General features: G+C 40.5%; 1 protein-coding gene and 1 pseudogene across 1 annotated transcript; both read left to right on the forward strand.

Annotated features, from left to right (window-relative positions):
* Positions 1 to 3,569: 3,569 nt before the first annotated feature.
* LOC125525534 lies at positions 3,570 to 4,521 on the forward strand (annotated as a pseudogene).
* Positions 4,522 to 11,241: 6,720 nt separating this feature from the next.
* Positions 11,242 to 12,039, forward strand: LOC125525011 (putative germin-like protein 2-3). Its single transcript, XM_048690037.1, has 2 exons — positions 11,242 to 11,362; positions 11,459 to 12,039. The coding sequence occupies exons 1-2, from the start codon at positions 11,242 to 11,244 to the stop codon at positions 11,992 to 11,994; spliced, it is 657 nt and encodes a 218-aa protein (XP_048545994.1). The 3' UTR covers positions 11,995 to 12,039.
* Positions 12,040 to 12,416: the final 377 nt, after the last annotated feature.

A 12,416-nucleotide genomic window follows, 5' to 3' on the forward strand; every position in this document is an offset into this window, starting at 1 on the left:
ACATGACCACCAATAGCTACAAATCACATATCTGAGTATGATTCAACACAAGCACAAGGTTCAACTTCAAACTCTACAACTAATCTAGCCTACCGCATGCTTGAACATCTAGCCCTACCACAAATTGTAACTGCAACATAGCAACCAACCATATCAGCTCACAGATCAGACCACTAATCAACCATGCATCTAGATCAAATTCTAGCTGCAGCTCAGATCTAGTTAGAAGGAACAGAGAGAAAGGGGGATTGAACTCACAGAGGCCATGGCTCCAGCTTGAGGATGAGTGGGGATGGTGGTGGAAGATGAACGCCGGCCGGTGAAGAAGCTCCGACGCCGTGGACAGCCGGCCGAGAAAGATGTGCCGCTAACCTGCTCGTCGGTGCCGATGCGCGTCGGCGGGAAAGCGCGAACGGAGGAAGAATGGTGGCGGGAGTTGGGGCGGTGAGGGAGGGGCTAAATAGGGGGTGGAGCGGCGGGAGGTGAGCCGAAATCCTCCCGCCGATTTTTCGGCGACGCGGGCGAGCTCACGCCATCTCCCCTGCTCGCACGAGGGGAGTAGCGCGTCGCCCTCCCCTGCCTCGCCCTGGCCAGGCTCGCGAGCTACTGCCGATTCGTGCGTTGCTCCTGGGCCTAGCCTGGACGTGCTTTAAGCTTCGTGCGATGCGGGCCGCACAGTGAATGCAGGAAACTAAACAAACCAAATTCTTCCTGCCCGGGCCAGGCTGGGCCTCATGCGGGCAACCAAACACGTCCTATATGAATCACACACAAAGGAATTTGTGATCTCATCTCCACAATTCCTCGCTATGAAGCACACAACAGCCACTAGTACCAGAAAAGTGGAGCCATGGCCGACCGCGGGAAAAAGATAGTGGAATGTAGCTTGGCATGTGCACATTAAATCATGGTATTCGTACCTAGAAGTTTGGTCATGCATCGAGCCAAGGCTAATAGGCAACGGCTCATATGAGACCACAATTAATATTCAATCGGTATGCTGAGTAAGGACCGAAGAATGTAAAGAAGAACATATTGTAATAAATTCAATCCTTTAATTATAATATTGAAAATATGTTCTAGGTCGATCTAGTAGATTAATTATCCAGTTTGTACACTAACTCGGCAGTTTTTCTATAGGATATCTGATATTGATCATGGCATTTTTAATAATTGGAATAAAATACTATGATTTCCTTGGTCTGGTGATTATTTGTTATTTGTAGATTAAGTCACCAATTAACTTGTGTGTGATGCTATATAAGGAATGTTGAGTTAAACGTTTTTTTTAATTGTGGCATCTTTTTCCAATCAAATAAAAGTTTACATTTTTAAAACAGTTACTTATTTGGAATAATGTTATATTAGGGCTTGCGATGGGGCGTCAAGGCTTGCGATGGGGCGGTCATCTAGTGGTTCGACGCGGAGGTGCACAATGGGTGTCGTGGCACAGTTGAGGTGGCGGTACCAATCTAGGTCTAGATGGGTCGCATCCAGCTCTGGTTTCCTGTGTGGGCTTCAGCTTTCGCGACGAATGCGGAGCTCGGTTGTGATGTGATGTTTGTTGGTGTTGGCTCGCCTCCATGGTGGCGGTGTGAGTCGATCGGAGAGCTCGGTTTTGAGTAGGCCAATGTGGGCATTGTTGTTTTTTTGTCGTTGTTTTTTTTTCTCTACGTGGTTTTGGCCTAGTTTCCCTAATACATCGGGCCATTATGTATTTTTGTTTTCCCTCTTAATGAATTCGGCATAGCTCCTGCCTATTTATATCTATACCTACTAATAATGCAAGGTGCACTTGTCTGATATTTCGATCCCTTCACTCAAATTATTAATTTTGATTTTTTTCCTATGGATAATTAAAATTTGTTGGTCCACGAATGAGATTTTCTTTCGAGGTGGTACTAAACTGTATCAGCATGAAGCAACGATAGTATGGGTTGTGTGTCTTTGACCTAACCAGCCCATCGCTTTGCTGCCTTAGATAAGCCCAATGAAGCCATTTTATTTGCATGTAATAAAGGAGCCAAAAAAATTCATAATCACCGCACGCATGCTGATGTTTCGTAAATAGCCATCCTGCACTGGGCCATGTTGCTTTGCATTGCAGGGACTACACTTATGGGTTGCCAGTCACGTAAGTGGGCTTTTGAGAGACGCGGAAATAAGACTGACACTATGGGAATCGAACTCAGAACCTCTTCCATCGGCTGCACCTACCAACTCAGATAGCATTTTTCACATTAAATACTCCCACCTCGCTATTGTAAAGTGGTTGCCACTGTTCCCTCAAAAAAGTGGTTGCCACTGGTTAATATAAAACACCCGGGGAATCGGCAAACACACGGTGAGAATAGAGGAAAGCAGCATCCTCATGTTTGTGGCGAGACGCGAGACAGAGATTGTATAGGCTAGATATGATATTTAAACAGGTGGGATAATTGAAGGGAAGGATTGTGGGCTGGATAGAATATTTAAATGGGTGGGATAATGAAACGAGGCATTAAGTGTCAGCAGAATTGAGTGGCAACCACGAGAGTGCAAGAAGGTAATTAAATAGCACAGGTGCGACCTGATGCGGAGGCTGGTGCATGGAGAAGATGAGGAGGCATGCGGAAGCAAGTTGTGAGATGTTGAGATTGCTTGACGGGGGAAGCAACAAGTCGGACATGTAGAAGCGAGAGCTAGCTTTGCATGCAGTTGTCGCCTGGTTATTATGGCCATACACGCATAGCTTGTTGATGGATTTTTTGCAGGATGCGCAAGGTAGCTGATTGAGAAGTTCTTCTAAGATAATTGATCTATGTGATGTCCTACCGACTGAAAATTGATTAGGATATAAGTAGTACATGGACAATATTTGTGTGGTCTTTGCAGGCTGAGTACGAATTCAACTCAAGGTCTTCACGTCTATGGTGTGTGTGCACTCTCTTTTACTGAGTCACATAATGGTAGAAGCAAACCTTACACCAAAAATGACTATAAGGTGAATGCTTTTAGGAAATCCGTGATAACCCCGTAACATTTTTAGCTTCCGAATGGCCTTTTAGAAGTCGTTATCTTATTCTTGTATATATCCTAAAGTTCTTTTAATCTCTACCATATCTTCATAGCCTGATTCTTAAGTCAGCACCACGAGGGTGTGGAAATATCAGGATTTTTTCCACTCCCATTACAAGGCATGGGCATTTGTTACGACGTTAAGCGCGGGCCTACTGCTGTACTGGTGAGATCCATGTGGAGGGATCGCATGCTCTCTTGGATTCTTGGTCGATCGATGTGGATATGTACAGTCGACTTGTTCAACCATTGACTGATGTGATGTAAATAGGTAATCATGCATGCTAGTATTAATTTGATCCTGCCGTCCCATGCATATTATACATACATATGAGTAGCAGGCTGTCCAGATATATACGCGCGCTCTGCAGGCTGCCCACATCACAAAGACTTTGTTCCTGCCCAACCATGTAATAATCTATACATAAATAAATGTATGGCAAGATCTCCCTATAAATACTAGCCTTCTTCACTCCTTAAATATCGCACAATCCAAGCAGCAAAGCAACCAATTCCAAAGCTCGACTGCTAGCTAATTTACTCTACCGAGGAGAAAGCGAAGAGACATGGCCATTCGAGTGTTGCTCCTTGCAGGAGCTCTCCTGGCCCTGGCATGCTCGCATGGCGCCACCGCCTCCGACCCCAGCCTTCTCCAAGACTTCTGCGTCGCTGACAAAATGTCTCCAGGTACATGCCCTCTGCTGATATACTCCATAGAATTGTAGCTAAGCAATCCCCTATCTCCGTTTATCTAACAAGAATGTTTCCACCTACACAGTGCATGTCAACGGACTGGCTTGCAAGGACGCGAAAGAAGTCACGGCCGAGGACTTCTACTTCTCTGGCCTCCACGTGACCGGCAACACGACGAACAAGCAGGGCTCTGCGGTGACCGCCGTCAATGTCGCACAGATCGGCGGACTGAATACCATGGGTGTCTCCCTTGTTCGCATCGACTACGCGCCGTTTGGCCTCAACCCTCCCCACACCCACCCGCGTTCCACCTAGATTCTGACCGTGCTAGAGGGCTGTCTACACGTCGGGTTCGTGACGTCAAACCCCGATAACAAACACTTTGAGAAGGTTCTCAACAAAGGAGATGTGTTTGTGTTCCCTAAGGGCCTCGTCCATTACCAGAACAATAATGGCACGACCCATGCAGTGGTTCTTGCGGCGTTGAGCAGCCAGAACCCTGGAGTGATCACGGTAGCCAACGCGGTGTTTGGAGCGGAGCCTTCCATTCCGGCTGGTGTTACTACTAAGGCCTTCCAGGTGGAGAAGGGCACGGTGGATTGGATCCAAGCACAATTCTAAGTTGTGTTCGCACGAGTGCGGTTTGCTTGTCCGTTGAGTTGATCAGTACACTTTTGTATTTAGATTATTTAAATTTGCATTGCATTAAATTATTTTTATAACATTGTAAGTCGTGGATATTGTGTCCTCACCGATGTATGTTTTTTTCCTGTTTAATGTTGATGTGTTGTGGGACACACCCCTATTGACTATTGTTTTTTCGTAGGTAAATTGTACTATCTTCTGTAATATTGATGTGTTGTGGGACACATCCCTATTGTTTATTTTGAAGGTAAATTGTTCTTTTCCTGCATAACTAGCACAGTGGCCCTTGCAAATGTGCGGGCGCCACCTGTATCGTTATGAAATTGTTGAAAAGTAATGTTTTTGATATTCTATTGTCAATGCTAAATTAAATATCATAAAAAAGCAAACTTATTAAAGGTCTCTTTGGTATGCAGGATTTTAAAACATAAGAATTTGATGCAAGTTCAAATAGAGGACTGGAAAGCACAATAATTTTGTAAAAAAAATTATTTCAATAAATGTCAAGCCATGATAACTCCATTTGTTCAGAAATTTATTGCAAATTAGATTTTTGCAAAATCAAACTTTGTAAACTTCGACCTAAGTTTGTAGAGAAAATTGTCAACATTTACAATGCCAAATCATTACCATTAGATCACGAAATATATTCATATGGTATATATTCGGTACTGTCTATATGTAATGGAGTAAGTACAATTATGATTTTCTTATGCCACTGAAGACATCAATGTTATTATTATTGTGCATTATATTTTTGAAATAAATATGACTGAACTAATGTATATAGAAAGATGGATATCACATTGGTTGCTCTCACATCATGCATTACGTACACCTAGCTGGTACCTCAAGCCCTCTTGAGAACCTTTTGAAATCCCTGACCTTTTTAAAAAATAAATGGTAAACCAAAGGTTTTCCTGGGATAAATGTTTGTTGGCTCTTGATTTGGTCTTCCAACTATTAGACCGGATAAGTTTACTGTCATCCTTTAATACTTTGTATGGAAGTTTCTTCTAGTGGGTTTCACCATTTAAATTTTTTGACCAATGTGGCACCTTTGTGTAAGTCACATCACACAACTTTTAAGTTTTAAAAGGGCTTTCAATATGAAAAAACAACCATATGTTCTTGAAATAATGAAAGTATAAAAGAGCATACAAATTTGACAAAATTAGCAAATGTGGTTTTCATTAAATCCCCAATTTTTAATTTATTCTAAAGTTCTTATCATTTGCTTTACCTTTCGGTAGTTTAGGATTTTGGTAAATAAGATAAAAATATCAATATTTGAAATAATTTTTGAAGTAAATTTTTATGTGTGCACCACATAAGATAAAACTACCTTTGTAATAGTGAAAGCCACTTTGAGGAAGAAAAATTTATAGAATGTCGGGATTTGAGGGGTCAAATGTAATTGATTTAAGATGTTCTGCACTCGCCCAATAGTTGAGAGAATAAAATTATTTTTTCATTTCAAACAGTCACCACATAATTACAGGAATATTATGGAGTTCAAATTCTAATTTGATCCATGGTTCGATGAGAGATATATGGGGGGTGAATAGTAGCCAATTTAATTGGAATCTGATATGGCCAAACCTCCCTATCAACATTGAATTTGTCTTATTCAATTATTTATTTTATCTCTGCATTGAATTCGAGTTTGATATTGGCACACACACACACATGTTGTATCTGTGTAGTGATTTTATTTAGAATATGCCACAACTTTTATGGGGTTATTTCAAGGCAGTGAGTATTGGATGCAAACCCGAATCATGAGAGTTCTTGATCACATATATGTATTGTTTTGTGATTGAATTGGTAAATGTATGACTTAAATGATTTTTTGAGTGGTCAATCAGAAAAATAAAATACTTCACAGGTTATACGTTTAATAATGAGCAATAGAAAACAAATGATATTACATGGACCAAAGAATTTTCCATGACATTGGCCTCCAATTCTTTAAACACATACACACTTGGCATGTTCCACTTTTTCTCAATCTACACCACAAGAAAGGGACAGGTGAAGCTAGCTAGAAAATTAAAATATTTGGGTTGGAAATTGCACTGGCTCATGGAAGTACCATTCACATGGCTCCCGCAAGCGGTCTAGCCTCATGCTCATGACTTTGTTCTTGAATCATGCAATATTGAGGATATCACTTATCGTTAGCGTCTCAGTCGACCGAGGGTTAGAGATTAATCAGAAATCAGACGATTAATCGATTTTATCGGTTGACTATTAATCGGCCATTTTTTTACATATCCCAGGTTTCCAACACTAAAATATGCTATACTCAGGAAAAAAAACTATATTGGACAAAAGTGTTACCTTGATTCTTTGCCTTTGAATTCTAATACAATGATAAACAAAGCAGGACAGTTGTACATATTACATAACAAGGTCCGCAGAACACAAATAAACATAGTTCTTGCACACATAGTGCTAGAAATAGGCCCCCGTTTATTGGTATATTCCTGAAAAATTGCTTATCAGAGCGATAAATCAGTCCAAAAGATAAATGGTGATGATATGGCATAATCTTATCGGTCACTCACCGATTAGGGATAAATTGGATGATAAATTGTTGAATCGGCTGATATTTTGAATAGTGGAATCATGCATGACTATGGTAAGAAAAACCCATGTGAAAAAACTATGCATGCAACCAAGGAAGTCATGATCTGGATAACAGAAAGATGAAATTGTGATCTCATTTCCACGGTTCCTCGCTTTGAAGCATGCAACAGCAACCAGGACCAAAAGTGGAGCCATGGCTGACCGAGGGACAAAGATCATGGCATATAGCTTGGCATGTTCTCATTAAATCATGGTGTTCATACCTAGAAGTACGGGCATACGTCGAGCCAAGGCGAATAGGCAATGGCTTGTATGACACCATAGTTCATATTCGGCGCTATGTTGAGTAAGGACGGATGAATGTAAAGAATAACATGTTGTAATAAAGTCAACCTTATAAGTAGATTATTAAAAATATTTTCTAGGTCTAGTAGATTAATTATCCAGTTTGTATACTAACTTGGCAATTTTTCTGTAAGACATCTGATATTAGGACCTTGAGTTAAGGTTTTAAACGTGGCATTTTTAGTTGGAATAAAATACTATGATTTCCTTGGTCTAGTGATTAAGTTTTTGTTTATACATTAAGTCTCCAATCAACTTGTGTGCGATACTATATGAGATATGTTGAATTAACGTTTTTAATTGTGTCGACATTTTCCAATGAAATAAAAGGTTACATTTTAAAAAATAGTTACTTATTTGGGTCAGCTAGACAAATTATCCAGTGTATCGGCCAAGTCATCAATTTTCTTGTACTAATATTATATTAGGATGTTGACTTAAAGTTCTAATTTTATTGTGGCCAGATTAGTCATTTGTATACAATATTCCTAGCTAACAAAGGTCTCATACAATCACATGTATATGTAACAATAACATCAATCATTTATTTATGCCGGCGATGATGTTGAACGCCATCGATGGACTTGTGAGCAGATGCGGATATCATGCTAGAATAATCAAAATTCTTGTCCAACACAAATTGCTATTAGTCTATGTGAGAAGAAGTACTCACTTTTTTTTCAAATAATTAGTACTCAGTTTAGCTATGCGTGTAGCCAACTGTATCATTCTTTTTTTAAGGATCAAGTGTGTCCTTCCTAATTAATCATTATAAGTCAGATACGTGAGATATAACTAAAAGAAAGATACGTGAGATGTAGTAGTAGTTTTTTATGTTTCTTTGGAAGGGACGTGAGGTATAGTAGTTTTTGTTTGTTTGTTTGAAGGGACACGTAGATAGATGTATGGAGCATAAGCAAGATCATCCGCTCAGTTGTAGTTTTTTTATTTGCAGAGATTGTTTTCTTTTGGTTAATTAAGTCATACATGCAGGGTATATTTCATAACTAATTGTTAGCTTTGGATCCATCAATGTTACGTGCAGTTACGTAAATCTAATGTTTATATTTTTAATGATCCGCCAAATTAATGGTCGGATGTCTCTAATTTTATTATGAAATTTTATAGCCTATTTTTCCTTTTTCTGGTTGGCCCATCAAGTATTTTTTAAAATATAAAGATAGATGTGTTGACATGAGGGAGCCCATAAACATCCTTCCAATAAGCCTCTTGTATATGCATTTAGAAAATAATAATCATAAGGATGATGACGTAGCAACCTTATATGTGCTAACAACTAAGATCACCTATGATAATGCATTATCAATATACCAAAATGTAAAAGTTGTAGAATAATCACAAGAAAATAATCTTGAGAACCGCTACTGTTTAAAAAGTTCACAAGTACTATTTAGGAGAATATCTATAGAAATATTAAGCTCCCATGACTTGAAGCGTTCTGATGCTTCGGGAGTTGTGGGGTCGCTGAGGGGGCCGTCCTGTAAGGTTGTGTCAGTTTAGTTTTATCTCTCCTTCTCTTTTTTCGCATTTTAATTCTTGAGTGCTTATTAAAATTTGTGAACACTAAAAAAATATTTCTTATCAGATTTTTTCAGATTCATTAATATTTATTACTCCTTCGTACATATATATTATAGGGCCTAATGCATTTTTTGAGACTAACTTTGACTATTGATAAGATTAATAGTATATGAGATGTATAATGTTAAAATTATATCGTTGGAAGCTCCTTTCACGTACAAATTTGATGGTATGCTTTGTGTAACTAGCATGTCATATATTATTGGTCTTACATGTGGTTAAAGTTAGCCTCAAAAATGCATTAGGCCCTATATATATGAATAGAGGGAGTACATTAACGGATATTTTAAAGTTCACAATCATCCTTAAAGTCTGTGAACATTTTTAAAATTTGAAAACTTATTTAATATGCAAACATTTTTTTAGAATTCATGAATATATTTTTAATCCGTGAATGTTTTCTAAAATTCATGGTTTTGTAAGTATGCAATATATTTTAAAATCCATGAAGATGTTTTATTTAAACTAACTTTTTTCAAATAAGAAAGATAGACGAATTTTTCTGAGCTAGCGATGGCATGGGCGGTATAAAAAGCTAAACGAGCAAGAGGAGCCAGGAGGCAAGCTGAGTGAGCAAGAGATTCATGGGTCGCCCCATGTGAGCATTATAGCATCAATTCATGGTTGCAATGTTGAATAGAAGCTCCCAAGAGGCTCAAATGATCACCACCGGCTAACACCAAGACCAAAAAGTGTAAAGACACCATAACGACGCACTAAACAACTCTATTCTAATCTAGGAAAAAATATTGCCTCCAATAGCAACCCGACACGATATCTGAACGGAAAAACACCGTAAGGACATAATTAAATCACAAGTCAACACTGATAAAGTCCAAACAATCGATTGCGATAATCTACTAGATATAAAAGAGTTAATCCCATGAGTGAAGAATGGCGTGGTGAAGCACGTGTTAGCCTCTAGTTACATTGTTTAAGCTCATCGCCTCATCGGAGAATGTTGTAACCCAAGTGTTTGGAGCCATCTCCTCTAATCAAGCATGAGCTTTTGGGCGGTCAATCTTCATCTTCTCCATGTTCCCCTCCCAAGTAGATACTGAAGTCAATATTGCAAGTTTTCAAAAGACCGTTCTTCATGTTCTCTCCCCTGTGTACCTTATTTAGAATCTCATAGAGATGTATAACACAGAGTTTGTGCTCATATTCACTGAACACTGGCTAAACAACTTTAATCAGCCCTTGCATAAACATATATCATTACAACATCATAACTAGTTGATGATGGAGAAGTTGGAACTAAAGACGCTCACGCTAACGCAGAACTGCTTAGCAGTGGCGGCACAAAATAACTACCGGTGGCGGGCGCCCGCCACTAGTATTTAGGTTACCATTGGCGGGCCTAAAGTACCACCCTCCACTGGTAATCTAAATACCAATGGTGGATATTGGGCCCGTCACTTGTATTTAGGACACCAATGGTGGGCATAGTTTTGTGCCCGCCGGTGCTAAGGTTTACAGGAACCCGAAAAAAAAACAGGATGGGCCGAGAAAGCCCGCACCCACGGGGTCGTCAACATCCATGTGTGTAGGGGATGCCCATGACGTAGCCACCATAGTCTCGTCATCGTTGTAGCGGACGCCACTGACAAGCATGATGTCATTGTAGCCAGCCACTGCTGACGTGCACTGCTGTTGTCGGTGCCCACAACAGGATCCGGCAGCCGCTGACCGGCATGAACATCATATCAATTTCACATTCACAATGAGTAATGTTTTGATTTCACATTTATTTCAAAAACTAACACTATGTCCATTCACAGGGAACGGACAACAGTAGCAATATAGATCGAAGAAATCCATGTGAATTTTGAAAACAAGTTTTGCATTAACTGAATACTAGCAGCAGCAACCTAGCAGCAATCTATTTCAAAAACCTAAAACTAGATGCAATTACATACCTTTCCCCTTAGAAAGGACTTTGGCATGCTCTGCTGGATTCTTGGTCAATCGATGTGGATATGTACAGGCGACTTGTTCAAGCATAGACTGCTCTGATGTAATCATGCATGCTATATATTAATTTGATCCTGCCGTCCCACATACATACGTATGGGTAGCAGGCTGTGTCCAGATATATACACGCGCTCTGCAGGCTGCCCACACCACAAAGACTTGTTCCTACACCCAATCATGTGTATCTAAACATACATAAATGTATGGCAAGATCTCCCTATAAATACTAGCCTTCTTCACTCTATAAACATCGCACAATTCGAGCAGCATAGCAACCAATTCCAAAGCTCAACTGCTTGATATTTTACTCTAGCGAGGAGAAAACAAAGAGACATGGCCATTCGAGTGTTGCTCCTTGCAGGAGCTCTCCTGGCCCTTGCATGCTCGCATGGCGCCACCGCCTCCGATCCCAGCCATCTCCAGGACTTCTGTGTCGCTGAAAAGACATCTCCAGGTACAACATACACACTGATAAAGTCCATATAACTGTAGTTAAGCTTAAGCAATCACTCAATTCGACTATCTTATATGAATGCATCTACCTACGCAGTGCGTGTCAACGGACTGGCTTGCAAGGCCGCGAAAGAGGTCGTCGTCGAGGACTTCTACTTCTCCGGCCTCCACGTGGCCGGCAACACGACCAACAAGCAGGGCTCCGCGGTGACCGCCGTCAACGTCGCACAGATCGGTGGGCTGAACACCATGGGCGTCTCCCTCGTCCGCATCGACTACGCGCCGTTCGGCCTCAACCCTCCCCACACTCACCCGCGTTCCACTGAGATCCTTACTGTGCTAGAGGGTTGCCTGCATGTCGGTTTCGTGACGTCGAACCCCGAGAACAAACACTTTGAGAAGGTTCTCAACAAGGGAGATGTGTTTGTGTTTCCTAAGGGCCTCATCCATTACCAGTACAACAACAGGACTACCGGTGCAGTAGCTATTGCGGCACTGAGCAGCCAAAACCCTGGAGTGATCACGATAGCCAACGCGGTGTTTGGAGCCGAGCCTTCCATCCCGGCTGGTATTACTACCAAGGCCTTCCAGGTGGAGAAGAGCACGGTGGATTCGATCCAGGCACAGTTCTAAGTTTGTGTTCCCACGGGTGTGCTGTCGAGTCGATTGTACTGCTTTGTGTTTAGATTCAAATTTGCATTGCATTACATTCTTTCTATAATATTGTAAGTCGAGGATTGTGTCCTCATTGGTGTGCTTTTTTCCTGTTTAAAAAAATGTTGATGTGTTGTGGCACACACCCCTTTTATTTATTCTAAAAGTAAATTGTTTTATCTTGTGTAATGTTTGTTTACGGAAGTAATACTTTATCTTATGTAATGTTTTCTTGAAGGGTTATCTTGTGTAATGTTGGTGTGTCGTGGGGCACCTTGTTGTTTATTACAAAGAAAAAAAATCCTGTGTAATGTTGACCACAAGGAGCCCACACATCCTTCCAAAATAAGTCCCTTGTAAATGCATCAAAATATAAAACAAAATCCTAGTGATGATGATGA

The sequence above is a fragment of the Triticum urartu genome, chromosome 7 (genome assembly GCF_003073215.2).
Source record: "Triticum urartu cultivar G1812 chromosome 7, Tu2.1, whole genome shotgun sequence".
NCBI lineage: Eukaryota > Viridiplantae > Streptophyta > Magnoliopsida > Poales > Poaceae > Triticum > Triticum urartu.